Genomic DNA, 22240 nt, shown 5'->3' on the forward strand with positions numbered 1-22240 from the left:
ATATATGCTATATTTTTCCAAAAGCTACTTAACGGAACTGACCCCACGAGTTCAAAAAAACAGGCGATCAGCCAAGGACTCGGTCTTCGTTTGAGATTATTGCTCTAAACGGTCTCAAACTCTTGCGGTACCTTAGACCGAACCATTTCTAGGAGCTAAAAAAATTTATCCTCAGTTCGATTTTAGGTACCTCCGAGAAAGAAACCGCCTATATACATACCTATCTACAAAACACATTCTATAACTTAAATGTTCTATATTTTATAAAACGGTTTTCTTATGACAACGATTTTCAATAAATCACTTCCTTTTAACAATTTGATTAAGTGTTTGGCGTAATTGTCTGTATAAGCCACCAATTAAAATCAGAAAATCGCCATGTCAATAATGACAAATGAGCATTCCACGTATTTGTCTTAAATCAAAACTGACGTTTACTATGCCAACCAAAGATTGGCATGTTCAATCTGATGGCAATCGAGTATTGGAAACATATCAACATTCAACTTTACATAGTTCACACGTAAATACTTATTTGTGTAAACTGTGGGTAAATGGCAAAGTATATTTGTGAGCGCATACTTTATATTTATGTACTTACCTTTGTTCTCACAAATGCATACATATATACATAAATATGTCACTAAAATATGACGTTACTATGGCTAAAAATATTTATTAATCAGTGTCAGAAAGTTACAAACAATGTTGTTCATATTGAAGACGAAAAAGATTTCGATAGAGGAATTAAACTGCCTACTCGGCAGGTATGGCTGTCGTAAGAAGCGACTGAAATACCTAAACGATTAAATGGGCTGTGTAGCGCCCCTTTTCAAGGAGTTGCCAACGCAATTTATAGCGTCTGCAACTGAATTGTCAACCTCACCTTTCCGTGACGAATCCAGTTTTTTTAGCAAGTAAGGATCTGGCAATCTCAAGTTTCTGATGGCACTAAGGGATCCGGATTGCCTAGAAGCTTCAATATGGTAATATCAAATCTCAATGGTACTTCTTACCCGAACCTAACGGGTCTATGTTCGCCAAAGGACCATCAACATCGATAACAATATCCAAGCTTTTATCGGTTCAACATCAACAATAAAAGAGCAAATTACATTAGACCGTACGTTAATACGATAACTGGACCTTAAATTAAGATTTGTTTACAAAATTTAGTACACTGGCTATGAACCCTGAAATTTACAGCAACGAAAAAAATTCAAATTTCATCAATGTAAATCTTATTTTTTATATTTTTAATTTGAAGAAAAAAACATATGAGTTTTGTAATTGAAACTATGAAAATTGATCTCTAAGAAAATGCCGCAAAAAAACGAGTTTCATTGACCAATGTTCAGAAAATTGTCACTGGTATTTCTGTGTTCGCTGCTGTACCAACCTACATACATATAAAGCATAAATTCTTGCAAACATTACTCATCAAGCATTAAACGCGTGATTTGAGCCACTTTTGTAAAATGTATAATGAAAAAGATACGCAGCGAGGATAAGAAAACCACTGGAGTTGACAACACTTATACTTTTTAATAACGTTTTCCTTTACACGTATTATTCAGCCAATATTGACACCAATCAAATGTATGGTTTTTTTGTTAACACTGTGCGATAGTATGAATAAGATTGCAGTAGCTTGGAAATATAGCCTACAGCGATAGTAAAGACACACACACGTACGTAGAAGCATAAACAAGGTTACGGTTGGTTGAACTGACCGGCCCATGAGGACCTCATATAGACTGAATGAGTCCGTAGTGTTACCAGAAGTTTGTTTTAACGACCAAACTGAGAAACGCTATCAAAAACAAGGACTTGTGTTATAAAATAACTCCGTCTTCTTGGCAAATACTAGAAGCTTCCTAGGACTCAAGCTACGTGCTGCTTATAGATCTGACAACTGTGTAACACCTAATAGCTGGAGTCTTAGCCTGGCATACGTAGGGCACGAGCACAGAATGTGCTGGGTCGTTTCCTCCTCCAACCCGCACCTCCTACATCTTCTATCACTGAGCAAGCCTAATCTAAAGGCATGTAACGCCAGAAGGCAGTGTTCAGTCAGAAAAGACCAGTCTGAGTCTACAGTTCTCTCTTTTTAATGATAGAAGCAACTTTGTTAGTCTAAGGTTGTAAGACCTACAGATAATCTTCGACAATTTACAGCCCCGCGCTTGAACCCACGCCTTTTCTTCTTGGTCGATCATGTGCACGTCTCGCCTTCGCTTAATCTCGCCTGGTCTACGGAGCATGCTTCAAGGGATGCGCCCTTTCTAGCTAGTCCATATATTCCCATATGCCCTGGGACCCAATATAGATGTATTCTGCTCCCTCTCCCCATTCTCTACAGAAACTGCTTACACTGTAACACTCATTAAGATGTTGTGCTATGCGAGATTATTGCCATAATTGCTGCTTGACTGTCAACATAAAAGTTAACACGGTTGCAGCTTAAGCTATTCTCTTCCAGTGTTTCTAATGCTTTGGTTACGGCGAATATTTCTGCTTGGAAAACGCTACAGTAATCCGATAGCCTGTAGGATCTATTTACTTCCGGATCAGCGCAGTATACCGCAGACCCTACTCCTTCCACTAGTTTGGAACCATTTGTGTACACATGTATCGCCTCGTTCGCTATTTGAGTATCCTTGCGCCAACCGTCCACTTCCATTGTGGCCTTCAGATCTTCCTCGAAGCGCAGATAGGGAATCAGGTAGTCTGTTTGTCTTGTGATTGATCACGCTATACTACTATGGCCGTATGGTCGGCGTTCAAGCTACCCTGAGGCACCGAGCCTGGTTGGAGTTGTTAACGCTATGTTCTTTGCTACTAGGTCTACAGGTAGAATGTGCAGAATGGCATACAATGCAGCCGTCGGGTTTATTTTCAGGACTCCTTTAATGCTAAGCATTGATAATCTGCATACCCAGCCTATTTTTTGTGGTAGGTTGTTTTTTGTGTGGCTTTCCACCAAACAAGGACTCCATAGTATAAAATAGGGCTTACAGTCGCTGTTAAAACCCTATGAGAAAGAGAGGGCGATAAGCCTCACGTACACCCCAGCATTCCTTTACATGTATAAAGTGCCGTTGAGGCCTTCTTCACCCTCTCCTCCACGTTGAGCTTCAATGACAGCTTACTCACTAGAATGATTCCAAGATATTTTATGCAAGGTTTCTCCTATAGGGTCACCCATCCTAACTTAGGCCTGTTCCAATTTGGGACCTTGTACCTCTTTGTAAACAAGACCATATCCGTTTTCTCTGCGTTGGCTTTCAACCCGACATTAGATTCCCAGGTATGAATATCCCGAAGCGCCCGATCCATCAAAGAGCTAATCGTTGGAAGACACTTTCCACTTATGACAATTGCAACGTCATCTGCGTAAGCCGTAAGTTTTCCGCAAATAAGAGTAGGTACTTCAATATATTGAAGGAAAGTAAAAGGGAGCATGACGGAACTATACAAGGTGGCAGCACGGTGACAGTTGATTTGTACCTATTGTATATGATTTGATACATCAACTTCCGGCGCTGTACGATTTTGACATCAGTCCATCGATTTACAAACACGAAGTACATGGAATTTTATTTATGTGTGTAGATATGTCGCCGTGCTCTCACCTTGAATGTTTCCACCATAAAGGCGATCGCACAGTTTTGTAAGATTATATATTTTTGGAAAATAAATTTGAAAATTTTAGAGATTTTGGAGTTTTTTGAAAAAGTTCCTATCACCGGCTCTTTTGATGCCACATAGTTCATTGATTTACTGAACCAACAAAATTAGTTTTACGTCATTTTATCTTTGATGCAAATCTTCAGAATATACACCAAGATTGTCGTTTATACGCTCGCTAAAGTTTCGTTTTTGACTAGGCCTCATAAACCCTCAAAAGATTTTTCGTTTCTTGATTTTTTGTTTGTTTTCAAAACAGACTTCATCAAAATAGTTACTTATAAGCAAGGTAACTTGTTTTTCATTGGTGACTTCATATAATACCATACAAATATCAATTTGTTTTATTAATGAAAGTAATTAGCTCACAGTTCGCGGCAGTTCATTGTATACCCCCTTTGCTGCTGGTTAGTTAATATAAATATTGTGCTCATTTGTGATTGTGAAAGCTTTTTGGATTTGACTTTGTTTATGCGCATTTTTCACACTCTTATACATATAAATTTACATTTATCTGCTGTGTGATCACTTGAGAGGTGTCCACTGAAAAATCCAAAGAACGGTAACGAATTCACTACCACCTATACATACTCTTACATTTCACCCATCCAATTCCAGCTGTCAGTGCTTGATTGTGGTTACGGTTATCGTTGCCTTTTATGCTCTTATCTGCTTTCAGATTTGACACATTCGCTAAGCCATGCATGTACAGCAGTGGGCACGAACCTAGCAGTGGCATTTTTGTTTTTTTTTTTATTTGTCGATAAAACTCTTCGCTTTTATTTTACATAGTTACTGAAATTGTACTTACCAATCTTAAACCCGTTTTCCAAAAGTATTGCAAAGTTCGAGAAATTCGTACGAAAATTTCGGGGTTTTTATTTTGAGTTTTCAAATTTTTTTTTTTTTTTTTTTGAATTTGAAGGTAACTAATCGAATCAATTTTAATCTATTAACTTACTTAGATTTGCAAATATGTCTAAGTAGGAACTTGGTATTAATCGGGTCACCTCCGCTGACGACAGCTACACCATCCTTAATATTTCCTATTTTTCGACTTGGCAAAGCGTGGTTAGACCTCAAGTGAAAGTTGCTTCTGTTAAGTGCTGTACTTTTACTTGCTTATATGCGTAGTTATGATTTAAATAGTTAAAATATTCACCATAGTAAATAAGTAAAATTTACAGGTCACTCGCATTAATTTTTAACAATTTGTTTCTAAAGTTATTTCAGGGCCCGTATTACGTTTTACGATCAATGACTGAAACCATTTTTACTCAAAGAGATAGCTATGCAACTGTCAAGCTATGGATCTGAGAAGTACTATTTGTCGCTGGTTCACATATGGAAATAGTCCGGTTTACGAATTCAGAGCTACTGTGATTTAAATAATGAGTTTTGATCACGGAACGTTAAACGTATACGGGTCTATATGTTTTTCCAATAACGGTCAGGTACAGTTATAATTAGTATATCTTCAGCTTATGCAGTTACAGTGGTACTTAAACTATTTATTAGCTTAAAGTTTTAGTAGCGGTATAATGCACGTACGAAGAGGAAGTACTAAACAAATTCCATGGACACGAGCTATAATAATTTTACGTTGTATTGTTTCTAATACATACAAACATTAAAGTGAAGCTAATACATATGTATAAGCACGATAAAAATGTATCTTTGGTCTACGAAAAACTAAATTTTTTCTAATAACTAAAAAAAAAAGAACAATTTTCTACGATTCAAGGTTCGATTCGAGCTCAAGGCCCGAATAATAATTTTTTTGTAATGATAATTAATGAAATTATATTTTGTTTTTGGAATAGTAAGTAGAAAATTTTTCGGACAACCTGCCATAGCTGCGCAGATAGATCCATTTCCATAATAGTTGGTAAGAAGGATTAGAGGCAGCAATTTGTCAGTCAAACAAACCACCGCTGTATAGCTAAATGGTTAGCCCAACGTGCCTAAAGCGTACTGATGATGAAGGCTCAGCACTCTTCGAAATGGATCTATCTGCGCAGCTATTTTTCTACTTACTATTCCAAAAACAAAATACAATTTTTCAATTATAGAAAAATTAAAAAATAACAATAATTATCATTACAAAAAAGTTATAGTTCTGGCCTTGAGCTCGAATCGAACCTAGAATCATTTATCAATGGGCCGATAAAAGCAAAAACAAATAACAATTTTTTTACTTTTATACACTGCAATGTACATAAATGTATGCATATTCCACCCTTTAAAGACATCACTCACAAATCCAGCACGCTTCTGCAAGTGTACATACACACGTAGGATTATGAAAGTATATCCAGCTATATTTAGCTTACAAAATTATAATTCAAAGGTAACACTCGCTACTTAGAAAGTATTTTTAACCTTTAAAGAAGTATGTGCTTCATCTTAGCATTACCTACTTAAACTTGACTCTTTATGTAATATAAAATGTTATCTATTAAGGAATCAAAACGAAAGACTCTATACGTGTGTTTATGAAATGTGAGCGCACTTATGTGCATGTTAAAAGAAGAACTGCTTAGCCACTCGCGTTTGTGAATATTTAAGACACACCTCCATATTTACTACAGTAATTTTCAAAACTAAGATTCAGTATGTGCTGCAATTTGAAAAGAAACAAGTGATATAGCTGAAGGCTATAGCCAATGTACCGATAAATGCCTTAAGAGCAACTACGGCGGCGTTCTACTTAAATTATTTGAAGAGTATTTTTTAATGAATTAAGCTTGAAATGTGAGAGATGTTGAGAAAAATTATACTCCAAAGTATGTAGTGATCCGCAGGACTAACCCCCCCCTTCTTGGGGACAAGTGTATGATATATCTCAAAGCCTTCAGTTTGCTACGTGTGGTAGGACGCCATCTCCCCTGACGTGCCAATGTTAAAAGTGCATTTAATGTATATTGACAGATGTCACCCCTGCTACAACGGATATGAGAATTCTCATGCCTACGGCCGGTTTTCGGTAGTTGGTTAAGCTAAGTTTAAACTAACTTTGCCTAAACTCCCATCAAATTTTAACTCGAGTTAAACTGCTGAGTAGTTTTTCAGAGGGATTTAAGCGGTTGATAAGCGCAATACAAAGTTTTATAGCTTTAAAGTTTCCGCAACCCAATTGTAAGCCTCACCTACGCAAGGTGTATCCAGTTACAAATATGAGTGTATCATACATATGTTTAGCAGGCGAGACTCTGGCGACCACAAGTTCCTCAGGGCACTAGGGGGTGGGGCGGTATGGCCTAGAAGGTTTAATGTGGTCATATTAATGGTTCCCGAGATGGCCATCAACATCGATAACACTGCCCAAAACCTTTGGAGAGGGTCTTTATCGTTAATACAATAACAACAACAGGAGTTTTTCAGTCGTAGTTTAAGGCTCTCTTTGGGGTAGGCTTTTTGTGCGGCAACGTTGGTTTTTTTATTATCTAGGTAATTTGTAGAAAGGGAAAAAACTGGATTTTGTTAACCCAGCAAACATATGAAAAAATATTTCACCACCCTTAGAGAAATATATATATATATATTTATGGAGCTGATTTCTAATATCATTCTCTAATTTTTTTAAACCTGATAATTTTTAATTTGATATCCAATAACCATTCTTCAAGCCCTGCCCAAGATTTGAGAATTTTTGCAAAACTTATAGTTCTCTAGTTATTGTCAAATTATTCTGGAACCTTTGAGAAATTTTCAGAAATTTTTAGTTTTCAAATGAATATTCAGAATATTTCTCCAGTTGTTATAGTTAATTCATTGTATATCGACTTGAGGTGGAGTTGGAAAAATATCTTCAACGTGGTACCACAAAAAGCCGACAGCTGCTTATTGTGAGAACTAAACAACTGGTTGACAACAATAAAGCGTTATAAATTAGAGATAAGTTATACATGTTTTATTTTATTTTCATGAAAGTACTGCAGTGTAGTATAAAAAATTTGTTTTTTGCTGAGAATGCTATAGTTCTCAATTTGGGTCCCTGTTTCGAAAAAACTCTTTAGTTTTTAAAATTATGCTAGTTAAGAAGATGAGCTCGAATGGTACTCAAACCGAATGCTTGTTGGATTCGCCGCCATTTCAAACGAACACAAATAGCTAATAGGTTAACTAGAGTTTAGCCCTGCCAGATCGGCTTAAACTTCAGTTAAAGTGGACTGAAAAACTGCAGAATAAGTTTAAGCGTGATTTAACCGACAAACTGAGTTGAACTTCCACTGAAAAAATGGGCCTTTTTTTAATTTTGAAAATTAAAAAAAAAAAACTCCACGAATTTTGTAACTGAAACATTACGTACCAATCTTTCAAAAATTTTAGAAAAAATTTTAAAATTCTTAAACACCTTACGAAAATTTTGAACTATTTATTTTGTGTTTTTGGAATTTTGCAGTTTACTAGCCCAATCAATTTTAGTCGACAACGTACATGTTATATATCTCTTAAAACTCACATTGATTTTTGAAAATTTTTTTCCGATGAGCGTGTTTCAGATATTTTCCTATATAAATTTATGCGCCTTTTATATGAAAAAAATATAAAATACCCATCGGAAAAAAGTTTTCGAAATCAATACGAGTTGTGATGGACATAAAATTTGTTCTTCGAAAACCCAAGTTTTTAAAAGTTTTCTCAAATTGTAGGATTTAAAAACGTTTTCCGATTTGGTTTGCATAGTTAAATAGTTTAATTCATAATAAAATTCTCCTAAATTATCGAAGTAAAAAAAAGGGTTTAAATGACGAAATTTGAAAAAAAAAATTGCCACTGATATTTCCCTGCTCGCTGCTGTATATACTGATATGTATATTAAAAGCTTCATATATTTTAAATATATCTGCAATACTCTTTGGTTTCTTTTTATTTCTTTACTTTTTTGTTTAAGCCTTAAAATTTTACACTACTCAACCCACATTGATGCACCTTTTCGCACAATTCTAAGTTTTTCTGCATATAAACTTTTTCTTTATCTTCACTGATTTCACGCAATTTGTCCCCTAATTTCAGATGGACTTATTGATCTATCAACTTTTCTAAATCACGGTTCGTCAGGTTAGTTTCACTTTAAATTTTTTTTTTTTAAATCGCACAATTTTCTTTTACTTGTTTCCTAAGCATTTTCTCGTAATGTGTTCATTTAACTTAAACTAGCATGAAGAGGCAAATATTTTTAGAATAATTTTTTACTGACCAACCAGAGATGTACATATATGTACATAGGTTTTTTCTTTTTTCAATTTTATCTTGCATGTAAAATTCTTCTTCTTTGTATGCCATTTTTGCACGTTTTATTTACATTCCTCCTCGTCACTTGTATTCATACTTAGTTTAAATAAATGTAACTGTATATAAGAGAACAATATTTTGAAAAAGCATAGTCGCCTTACACAGTGAAAGAAAAACTGGAAAAATCAACTAAATTGCGGGGTTAATTCTACCGAAAATTTTGTCAATTTGTATTCATCGCGAGGATCTGTTGAATCAACTTCGCCCACATTGTTGATTCTGAATTGATTGTTGAGCGCAAATCGAATAAAAAAAGTTTTTATACGCACACCAAAAATAAATAATGTCACCTTGAGAATATAAATAATAACTGTAAATGTAACAAATTTCCATCAACATTATAATAACAGCGATGGCTGTTGCAATGACAAAGATTTCTTTGATACGATACTTATAAGAACAATGTAATGAGCGCCATGAGCTTAAATTTCGCATTAAAATTTTCTGATGTATTTGCATAATATTTACAGTTATTCGCTGTTAAAACGGCCAGCAGAACTTGTAGTTTTAAGAAAAAAAATCACATAATCTTTTAAATAGTATGGGCTCGAAAGCTTCATCAACAATGAAGAAGTTGCATTTATGATTTATATTATTTTCCTTATCAACACGTGTTAATTTCGTTGGCCAAAAACTTTTATTTTATTTGAGATGTAGTCAACAACATCAAAGTTTGTATGACTTGAAAAGGAAACGTTAATCTTTTGAATGAAACTAAGTGGAATGCAATTAGCATCAGAACCGGTATCAATTTTAAAGTAAATGGGCCATTTTCCAATAACGAGTTTCTTCCTCCATCTGATGCGATCCATGTTTTTTCTATTTAAATCAAAACAACTACTTAAAGAACAAGTTTCACGTGCATTGACAATCTGGTTTACATAACCTACAAAACTGTTACCTTCGTCACACCAATTGGCTGTGTGAATTGCTTTCCCATCACGTTTGACGACCCCTTTATCATACGACCAATTACCATCTTCCCTTTCTTTGGACGTTGATTTGCAAGATTTTTCAAATTGGCCGACTTTATGACACGACCGACATTTAATGTTGAGTGCTGGGAATAAACGCCGATGTTGACCGTTGAAAACCTGTCCACAATTATAGCAATGCTGTTTAATTGCAGCAACCATATCACGCTTCTCTTCCACAGATTTAGTTTCAACATTTGCTTGTTTTCTGCTGCCGCTTCAAAAATTCTGCATGTCTCTATAACTTATGACAACGATTCATGATTTGCGTCAAACAATTTTAGTTGTAACTTTCTGTCATGAATGCCCATGACGATTCGATCTAACAGCAGGCGATCAGCGTAAGATGTTTTACAATTTTGACATTGAAATTCACAAAATTGCATTTGTGTGCGAAATGCAGTTTCATATTCAGCAAATGGGTGTTTTCCTTTTTGCTATATTAAATTGAACCTGAATGCTTCCATTGTGGTATTTTTTTTTTTTCTTGGCAAACAAAATTCGTCGAAAGATTTGATGACACTATCCATTGTACGAATGATTTGATTTGTAGGTAGTGTATTTCCTTCACCGCCGCCATTTTGAATTTCTGCCTTTTCAGCAACGCTGCCGAACGTGCTGTCGCAGCTTCCATTAGTAGGATAATAATGTGTTAAATATTTCCACTCCGCGCTGGACAATCAACCACAGAAATGTAGCTATTTTGTTTTGCTCAGATTCGGACATTATGTTGTTTGCTATTAAGTATATCATGAATGCTTGTTTCTATTTTGGCCACTATCTAGCTAAATCGGAGCAATCCAACGGTTGTGGTAAACGCAAATTTAAAGTGGATGCCATTCTTTCACTTCTGACACTATGTTTTAAGTCCACGTGTAGGCTATAATTTCTTTTATAAGCGACAACTTTATTTAGACAACTTTCTTACATAGGTGTGCTTGTGGTAACGAGTAAAATTTTAATGTTCTTTTTTAGGGATGATAACATGTATCACCGATAACGCTAGTTACTATAAAGCAGTTGGCTTAGGGCTAAGTTATGCACATTTAATACTTCAACATATAGTTGGCTTAGTGCTAAGTTACATTTGGTATTTGAACGTAGCTATAAATTACATGATAATCATATTTATTTCAACATCTAGTGGACATACATTCTCCTTTTGCTGCATTGTTACGGTATTTTGATGTAATCGGAATGGTTTTTATATAATCTAAAATTACTGCGAACCAGTGGCGTATCCAGCGGGGGGATTGGGGTGATATATCCTCCCGCCCCCATCGTCGCTCATCTTCTTATTTTACTTCGTAATTTATATTAAAATTACCAAACTTCCCTCTGATTTACCAAGAAAATACAAGAGAAACTCAAAATCTCTATATAAGTACGTGCGTGGGAAGGTAATATTAATATTTAATTTTGTCGTGGAGTATACAGTACTCATGAAATTCCATATCGTCGGTCCCAACGAAGACTATCTCAGTTCGTTATTTTCGTCGAAGACTATCTCATTCGTTTTGATTTATGAAAAACTGACACCTCTCGCTTGTTTGCTAATTCTGTATTTTTTTGTTTAATTTTACTTATTTTTGTATGTTTGTTTAATGGTGTGTTCAGTTTATACTTATATTTAAGAATTCATGAGCTTAAGACCGGCTTGTAATAATTGAATATCAATTATTATGTTTTCTAAGAGAAACTGAATTTACTTATTTTTGTATTATTTTATTTTATTTCTTTTTAGTTTATCTTATTTTTTTATTTTATTTATAAAATTAATAAAAAAAAAATAAAAACCCAAGTAATTAACACAAAAATAAACAAAATAAAATAATACAAAAATAAGTAAAATTAAACTAAATAATACAAAATTAGCAAACCAGCGAAACGTGTTAGTTTAAAAAAAAAAAAAACGAACTGAGATAATCTTCGATGCAATTTGAACTGAGATATTCTTCCATGGAACGAACGATATAATCACTTCAACAATTTTCAAATATTTTAAATCAAAAGTGCACGTGATTTAACAAAAAAAAGATTAAGAGATTGAGTGTTAAGGAGCGAAGACTAAATTTCGTTTTATAACAAACAGAATTAAAGTTTTAAATAAAGCTTTTCTATTTAATTGAAATAAATAAATAATAAATAAATATATTAATTGAAATAATCCAAGTATTTCCCTTGAAGTAAACGATTTTGCATAAGTATATGCATGAATATATGTGCGACGAATATTAGTGACACTAAGTGAGACACATCTTTAGTCTGATGCTAAGTAGATGAAGCCACAACAACAATAAAACAGGCAGTCACTTGTATCTACATAAACGAATCAATCATTATCTCTACACATATGTACGTACACGCAGCGGAGAGAGACGCACAAACACATGCATATATCTTACCTGAGATGCTCCCAAAAGTAGGCAATTATCTGTGGAAGTATCACTCACATATACACGCGCATATGAGAAGCTATAACGTGCATCTGTAGTTATGTTAGAGCTGGTAATTTTATAGCTGGTAGCGAATTCTAGAAATAGAAATGCCTAGAAATATGTCGACGAGGACACCAAAAAGTATAAAAGCAGCAGCAGCTGAGGCACGAGAAATCAGTTTTGATTTAAGCACGCTATCTGTTGAGCAGTAGAAGTGTTATTGTGAAGTAATTTAATAAAGGCCATTTTGCATTATTGAATAGTGCAGTTATTTATTCAACAGTTTGAACCGATTTGAAGGTTACAAATAAGCGAAATTGCCCTAAATTCGTTACATATGTATATGATGGTCAGTATTGCTTACTTATAAAGAAATACTCACAGATGTTAAACCTAGTTACTTTGTGTCTTAATTTCTATTTAACTTAAAATAAATTATTGCTCATCCCTCCCCTTGGCAAAATCCTGGATACGCCGCTGCTTCGATCCCTACCCCATTTAGAATAACATTCCGATATTGCTCTAGGCCAGCGGTCATCATATCATAGTAAAATTGTGTATACTTAATTTATATGGATTGCTTCGCTTTTTTATTGAATAAGCGTAGTAGCAACATCGGAAGAGACTATGGTTTATATACGCGTTTCACATATTTTTCAAACAAAAGCTGAACCGCGTAATTTTGAGTTTTTAATGTTAGATTTATATTATATTCTAATTCTTTAGTATTTTCATTTAACAAAACAATATTTTCATAGAATATTTACCAAACATTTTTTTGATATTAGCAAACAATGCCTTTATTCTTCTTGCTTCGTTGCTCGTTGATCAGAGACTTAGTCCCTACCACTACGATAATAATACTCTTACTAATTTAATCACAGTTTCAGTTTTGAAGAGCCCTTCCCTAAGCTTGTATCTAGATATCTGGTTAGTCGGGAAGTTGCTTAAGATTCGACAGCGAAATTCATAAATCCGGACGAGTTGTTTAAAATATAAGACTCCTGCGTCACCTAGCGGAAGTTTTTTCCCTCGTGTTGCATTGTCATCGGGTTATAAAAACAAGTTGCATTCAGTATGTTAGAGATACACACCAATATGCTGTTCGGAATGCGAATGACTTTCGACTAGGATTACAGCGGACTACTGCAGCCCAAAACACATTATTATATAAGGGTCTTAACATATTTAACTCGTTACCTGATTATATCAAACGAGGGAATAATATTATGAATTTTAAACGGCTATGTATAGATCTTATTCGAGGCTAAAATACTTTTTATTACTTTTTACTTTTTATTACTTAATATATATATATATCATTCACGTCTGTGAATTGAAAATGAATTGAAAATGAATTTGTGATATTTAAAATTTATTGTGAAATCAAAAAATATGTAAACATATTAATAATAAATATCAATCTATCTATCTATCTATCTATAAAATGTGATTCAGGCTTCGGAAATCCAGCTCTGCTCCAAGTTACATAAAAGTTGATTTCGGGATTTAGTAATTTTGTACTGGAATTGGCAGACAAAGATGCAAATCTTCTAAACTACAAAACGGAATAAAGCAAAAATGTGTATACTTATGTAGTTTTCCCCACGGAAATCCCTAGGCGTGCCTTTATATCTCTAGGAGGCTAGGATCTAGAGATTTAGACCAACACATGGACCCGGGTAACTCTAGCATGTGTTTTGTACAATGGATATCAAATGATAGATGTTGATGACAGCTTTAAAGTAAAGTAATTTTTATTGTGATATTCGTTTTAGTTGCATCAGCCTGGCAAAACGGATAAATATGCATGCGAAAAAAAGACATGAGCTGATAACACCTACATACATATGTACAAATGCTCGAAGTTAAATGTCCGAGTTCAAACGCATAAACTCCGTGTTACTATTATTTTTGGTTTCGCTTAGAGTGTTGCTCATTTCTGGGGCTGGGACTGGGATTGCAGCTGGGACCATGACTGGGAATAAAAGGTGGAGAACAATAAAAAAACTATAGATAAGAGAAAAGAAGGAACGAGATAGAGACTGAGAATGAGCTAGAGTTAGACGCAGGTAGAGAAAGAGGCAGAGGCAGGAGTGAATAAAAGGATAAGGGAAAGGGAAGACAGGAGGAGGGAGTGTAGAAGGTAAAATCTTCATAAAAATTATGCAGATAGACCAAAGTTAGGGCAGAACAACGTCTATCGACGTAAAGAAAATTAATAATAGAACTCCAACCTACAAAATCAACTTTTTAGGGGCTTTAAGTAAACTAAATATTTGATCCTTACATCTTTGATAAACCTTTTTGTAGGTATTGGAAAGGAAAAGTTTGCTACACCAAAACCCAGAAATAATTGGAAGTGCACTTATTGTGCTTTGATATGGAAGCTTTCCAGTTTAGTCATTATTTTGAGCTGAATTTTTGATACAAAATTAAAAAAAAAAAAACATTAAATACCATAGATATACACATATTGAATGAATATAAGCAATCAAAAGGCTTTAGATGGGATGAAAATTGGGAATAATGCAAACATATCTAAAACAAAACTTTTCGTACTCAAAGTTGTTTGTTATTCCATTTATATTTTGATTTGAATAATGCACGATAGTATTTCATAATACTTAAGCAAATGGTTTCATTACACACCACAGTATATCGACAGCTGAGTGGAATATCTCGGCTGCCACCTCGAAAACGCCATATTCGAGATTATTTTTAGAAAACACATTATTTCAGAACTTTTTTAAAAAATTCCCTAACTGAGTTAAAATTCAATACATTTGGAACTTATCTGAGGCTTTAGTAAAAAAAATTCGAGATATGGCGCTCTTCAACAGACCTCTGAGACAGGGCCTTTTTGAAAGAAACCAATTCTGAAACAGGGCGTTTTTGAATGAGCTGCCGTGAAAGGGTTATATTGCACTCAGCCGTCTATATTAACTTTTATTCATACATACATTTAAAAATATTTTTTCTTTTATTAATTAGTGAGTTATTGATACTTGTAAAAAAAAAGCAATTACTACTTAAGATTTTAACATTATGAACACATTTATTCTAGAAAATATCCACTTCGACTTATCATACAATAGTTAGGTACGTTCACATTCATTCACGTTACAGAACAGTTACTTTTATTGTTTAATATGTAAAAAAATTTTGGATTACATTTCTCGAATATTATAGAGCTTTGGCATGCCGCAACTGGCAGTAAATATCTTATGATTCTACTTATGTATTTACATTTTATAGAACAGCATTTTTATAAATTTTTTTACTATATGCAAACAAAAAACAATAAAATGTTTGTGCTAACATATGCCTTCTGTATATTTTCTAATTACAGACAATGAAATGCGAGATCTGAGCGTCACGTTTTACGGCAGTGGTGCTACTCACAAACTTCGTTTAAGTCTTACAAAACTCTCGTGTGTGACATTAGTTTTAGCGAAATTCATCAAATGCCTATGGAATTAAGCATAAACGGTGATCGTTTTAAAATTTTATTACATACTAAGTTCAAAAGACAAAATTTAAAATTATACAATCAGAATACTTTTATACATAAATAGATACATAAATATGATTATGAAAAAAAAGGAAGCCAACTGAGTAAGAGATGGGTGCAGAAAATGAAAAAACAAAATGAAAATTATTGCAGTAGTTAAAAATATTGTAAGTTTGACTTTAAACTCAACTATAATTAATTTGATTTTTTTTCTTTTTAATTAAATACGATTTTTGTGATTTCATCTATATATGTATTTGTGACATATTTGAAGTATGAGTTCATAACAATTATTAAACATTTTTTTAATGTACCGCTATTTTGATGAACGCTAACATGGTCCAGTTAATATTTGCTGAACAATTTAGCGCAGTATGTTTGTATATAATTTTTTTAATACCTGCATATCATCCAGTTTAGTTAAATCTTAGATAAAAAGCTCAGTTCAGAAAGCTGTACAAAGAAGTTTTTTATTTTCGATTTCGACATAAAAACTCACCTCATCGGTAGAGAAGCCGTACGAAATATGCTTTATGGTGCAGTCAAATTGACTTTTAAATGTGCCGTCGATGTGAAAAAATTTCAGTTCTATAGTAAAAAAAACTAAAATTTTTGCTCATAGATCGGAGGAGAACGATTGAAAAATATTATAAAATATTCAAATTTGTTTTAAATGATTTTTAAATATAAGTCCTACGAACAGTGCTACAATTAGAGTTCAAATCGGATGAAAACGCAAGATGTGCATATCCCATCTCATGAAAGCAATTATACCGTGGAGGGAAATACAAGTGCTTTGTTTCTAGAGTGCGAATTATTGGCGGCAGTCTGATGAAATAGCAGGAGTGAACCAAAACACAAACACCTAAAGTTTTCCAACTCCCTCACTGGAGTTGGTGAAATTAAGTTATTTGTCCTCAAAGCTATTTGAAATTCTACTAATAAAAGAAACTGGAAGCGAATCATGCACTAAGTTGACCGTAACTATTTAAAAGTAACTAATTTTTGTTTTTCTTAAAAACTGGCTAAATGTCCAGATATATACCCGATAACACAATTCGAAGCCAATACTTTGGATGTGTAGGTCGATAACAGTACCACTTTACTATGGCTACTTTTATAAAGCATTTTTTTTTTTTTGCTCTTAATTTTTTCTTGCTCCTATATTTTATTTTCTCGTAGCGATCGGGACACTCTCGGAAGGTTTTGCGGGACTATTAACGATATGATGGATATTTGGAGGGTATTAGATCCGGTACGTTCCGTTACTATCCCGACCATCTCGAGAACTATTTGATGTGACCATGTCGAGCCGCGGGAGTATTCTAAACCCCTTAAACCGCTGGGTTTGTTTATGCTTATAGCGGATGCATGCTAAAATGGTCTTGGGATAAAAAGATTTGCGATACACCACCATTGTGTGTCAAATACACAAAACAAAACTGCAGTTGCACTCCTCGTTCTTTACATACGACTGCGGTAGCCCAAGGACTGAGCACAATTGAGATAGATGTTTGTATTTCGGCGTCTTAAATCAATAAAAACGTGAATCGTGTGTCGCTTTGAAGCTTGACAAAGTCCTATCGGAATTTGCCGTATGCTGTGAGTACTGTAAACTCATGCTGGGTACTCTGACTGGACACTGCTTTCTGGTAACACTACGGACTCATTTAGTACATGTTGAGTCCTCGCCGATCAGTAAGAACAACCAAATTTAACCTCGCTGCATGCTTCTAAGTTACGATTTGTTTGGTTAAAGATATGACGTCTCCAACCCGTACCATCCCTTTTATAAAAGTCTTGCTTATTAAGGTAATGGGATATATCTAAGTAAATCGTTTTGCATTTTTGAATTTATTAATTTTTTTAATATTTTATGAGCTGGGTTTTATCGAAGGCTGAGGTGGTTTTCAATCAATCTACGGTCAAGTAAATGTCCTACAAATCTCTACTATTAGAAACACAGTACCTATGTGTTAAGAACACACACACGGCTTGAGATGTTAGCAGGACAGCATCTTTTAGTGCCAAGAAAATGGGGATGGAAGAAGCGCGGCAGCTAAACGGAGGCTACAATTTTAATAATTTTTTTTTTTAACACTCCGATGACGTTATCTATGTTTGAAAGGGCCTTATTTCAAATCCTTGTCTAAACAATATTTTACTAGGGATGGGGTGCCTCTGTAATAACTTTGAAATAATAAAACGAAAAAGGTTTTCCGAACGCTGATGAATAGCGTTAAAAAGCATTCTTCTTTATTGACGAAATTCATTTCTATTTATACAAAAGTTCTTAACCTACACATACAAACTTACATGAATGTTTACATACTAGAAGTTCATGACTTAATAATGAAAAAAGGTTTGTCAGCAAATTACTGTATTGACCTACATATTGTCGATATGATCCGCGGTTAAGCTGTTTGGTATGACGAATCAATATATTGGGCGATTTGACAAATGTGAATGAACTCATGGTGGTTATCTGGGTCAATTAAATATGAACGTTTGTTTGTATGTATATTTGTAACGTTAAGCGCATTCGAAATGGGGTGAATTCCACGCAACACTACACCTCTTTGCATGGCCACTGTAGTAGACCAAGGACTTATATTGATTGTCTTCTAAACAATTTTCCTACGATATAAGAATTTTGGTTATCTGCGGAATTTTTCGAAAATATAAAGAGAAAATAATTTATTTACATTAAGGTCTTTGGCTCAACCGAAGCTAGTCTCGTCCTTCCCTTTCGGATTTCAATATATCTTTTCCGATATTTTCGTGAGTACTTTAGTATGTAGTAGCAGATGCTCTTATCCATCGGATGATATACATATATATTTTTTTTTTTATCAAATTTATTTATTTTTTTATTTATTACGACTATTGGTTTAATTGGTTGCGCGAATATAAAAAAAAAACAGAACCTCAGCTGTAAATAGTAAATGAGTTTTTATCTTACACTTATACTCATAAGCTTTATAAGTAGGTATATAAATAAAAATTAAAATAAAATTGTTAATGCCTTCAAAATAAGGAGCCACTTCAGCAAAAAAAATTATAAATAAATAAAAAGGTAAGAGAATGCATATAAAATAAATATGCATGTATGTTTATATACTTAAATATTTCACACAAAGAAGTGCAGCACACACACAACCAAAGAAAGTGGCAACTCATTATTCAACGGGTAGTACGTAATATTATAGTGAATATATATACATAAATTTATGTGAGTAATTTGAATAGGAAAAATTTAACTTTATTTAATATTAGCGCAAATTACAAAAAAATGTACATAATTAAGAAAAATTATTTAAAAAAGAGAAATTATGATAAATGATAAATTATTATATAAAATATGCGCATATGCTTTCTGATTTATAGACGCATGTGTACATATGTATGTATGTATATGTGTAAGTATTTATGTGCGCATTAGATGTACGTATGTATGTTAAACAACGTAAATTAAATAAACAAATGCAGATGCATAAATGATTAAATGAATTAACCAATTCGAATTGCATATTTGAAATTTTGTCAAAATTTATGTTTGCATAATTGGTGTATTTGGTATTGCAAAAAGCGAATGTAGTTATGTCGAAAATGCGAATGCAAATTATGAATAGAAAAATAAAAAACTCTAAAAATTAAAAAAAAAAATGATAAATTAGTTCAAAACTCATATAAGCTGAGAGCAAGTTAGTAATCTATAAATAATATTTATATATATATATAAATAATAAACAACTAAATAATCGCTTGTGGCCATAAATATACATAAATAAATATAGAAAATTTTTAAGCTTTTTGCTATTTTACTTATAAGCATTTATGTATGTCATATGTAGATATGTATATTTTTTTTCTTATATTAAGCTACATTCATATGTAGGTTTAAATTATAAATTCCAAAATTCATAATAAATATTTATCGTGTGTATGTGTTTGTGTTGAGGTAAACATATATATTATTAATTATGAATGCTTAACATCCCGATTTGAGGCATATTTCAACCTATCCTAATAGAAAGGTCGTGACTTAAAAATTTTGCTAAGAAGGACGTATCTCAGACATTCTGTTAATAAGGAAGTATCTGAGCGAAGTTTTTAACAAAGTCGTATCTCAGGAGACCGTTTAAAAAGGTTGTAACTAAGAACGTATTTTTTGGTCAGAAAAGCTTCGAACTTAATTTATTTGGTAAACTAGAATATAGATTCTTGTGTATTATATAGTATAATTTAGCATTTTAGGTTCTTAACGAATTGTGAAAAGAAATTAAGATTTAAGGGAATAAGATTTAAGAATTAAGAAATAATGTATCATAACAATAATAAAATAAAATAATTATTTCTGGGCTTTGAGCTCGATACGAACCCACGATCTTACAAGTCAGTAAGTCGATATTACAACAAATTACAAGAAATTAAACTAAATTTAGCTCATATTCCTTCCGCCAAAAATTGTTTATTTCAATTAAAACTCTTTTAACCGGCCTCCGGAGATACGACATTATTAACGACTTCGCTGAGATAGTTACGACCTTATTTAAAGAATGTCAGAGACACTTCCTTTTTAACAAAACTTTTAAATTATGACCTTTCTGTTAGGATATGTCAATTGCATTTTATAACAAATTTCTTCTTTTTTATACTATGTCTTCATTTTGTGTTTAAATATAGATTTAATCCCCTGAAAAGTTACAAGTTTTACCGAATTCAATCTCGAAGCGCAACAGATTTTTATCAGATTTGTTTAAATCTTCAATAATATTGTGCAATTATTACAATATTTTGGATGTGGCAACCTATACTTTATATGTATATCATGTCCTTTCTTGACAGGAAACAAATTTAAGATAGAATGAAATTTAAAAATTTACGTTAATGATTTGGACAGTCTCTTATATATACATTTTTTTTACCGAGAGAAATTTAAAGTATACAGGCAGTTGCTTATTTCCATTTTTCGTAAACATTACGACCACCTTTGCTCCACTACACCTTTTTTAGTTTTAGTTCAGAAAGTTGCAACTGTAATTCAAAATTTTCAACTTAAGTTCAGAAAATCTATTTGGAGTCACGAAAATTGGAATTGAAGTTCAGAATTTTTATATGTAGTTCAGAAAATTACAACGAAAGTGCAGAAATTTACAAATCAATTTCAAATAAAAATTCTGAGCTTCGACGGAAATTTTTCTGAACTAAACTTGAAAAAGGTGTAGTAAACAAATTTTGCAAGTCTTCTTTGCAAATTTCGGAAAATATTGTTGAGATTTTTATTATTATTTTTTATTTACATAAGAAATATTCATACAGAAGGAATTAAATAAATCCCTCCAAAAAAACAAGTACCAAACATACATGCAATCAGCTAAGAGCGAAGATGACATTATACCTTTAACACTACCTTATTTTCGTGTATTTTATCTTCAATTTTTTGTCGCACTCCCTCTTAATACGGCTTAAGTACTGGTGTAATAGTGTAAACTATATTTCAAAAAACTAACGAAATACAAGGAAAATACAATCTAGTTCATTAAAAACAAACGATCCAGTTTGTATTTCGATAGGTTTTTTCGACATTCGGCCGTTTTTCCTTTATTATTTTCTGACACATGCAAATTTTGGTTTTAGTCTGAAAACTTGGTGCATAAAAGCACAATTAAAATCAACATTCTTGTGAAAAAAGTGAACCATTAGATACCGAAATAATTTTCGCGTGTTGTTTGCATTGTTTTTATTGTTAAAAGTGTTCATGCAAAAATAAAATGTAAAACATAAAAAAAAAACAAGTCAAACTCACTAATTTTGGGGGAATAGTGGTCTCGCTTTTTCATGATAGAAATTGTTTTTGTGTTTCGAAGTTCCGATAAAGTTTCGTCAGTTTTATTAGCTTAGAATTCAAGCAAAAATAAAGTAGTGTCATATATGCTTTACTCACCCATATACATACATGTATATACAAAACATTCAAATCGTGAATTAATGTACAACCTGGTGGCTTTATAATTTAAAGAAAGGCTTGAGAAAATCTTCCTTTGTTCAAGAAATATAGAGCAATTTAGGTGCTAGGTTATTTATATACCGATAAATACACATTCTTGCCTTGAAGCGTTTATATCAAATTGTGGAGATCCAAGCGCAACATCTACATATGTGACCCGGCCTATGAAAAGGTGGCTTATAACTCAAAAAAGAAATTGCGAGAAACAGCTGTTAAAGTTAAACAATGCATTTCTTCAGCTTCTTAGTAGTAGTATTTTTTTTGAGTCATAAGCCACCTTTTCATACAAATATATTGAAAAAAATTACTTTTTCAT

The 22240-nt window shown here is 33.0% G+C and overlaps 1 protein-coding gene across 10 annotated transcripts in view; it reads left to right on the forward strand.

The window, feature by feature from the left end:
• The window catches only part of LOC137237551 (uncharacterized), a 1245508-nt gene extending 1227214 nt beyond the window's left edge, over window positions 1-18294 (forward strand). For 9 of the 10 annotated variants that reach the window (XM_067761305.1, XM_067761304.1, XM_067761308.1 and 6 more), the window contains 2 exons: window positions 8710-8754; window positions 15753-18294. In XM_067761305.1, the coding sequence (XP_067617406.1) occupies window positions 8710-8754; window positions 15753-15883 (176 nt within the window). In that variant the 3' untranslated portion in view covers window positions 15884-18294. The remainder of the gene's footprint in view (window positions 1-8709; window positions 8755-15752) is intronic. The other variant, XM_067761312.1, reaches the window with a different exon arrangement.
• Window positions 18295-22240: the final 3946 nt, after the last annotated feature.

This window comes from Eurosta solidaginis, chromosome 1 (assembly GCF_040869045.1).
Source record: "Eurosta solidaginis isolate ZX-2024a chromosome 1, ASM4086904v1, whole genome shotgun sequence".
NCBI lineage: Eukaryota > Metazoa > Arthropoda > Insecta > Diptera > Tephritidae > Eurosta > Eurosta solidaginis.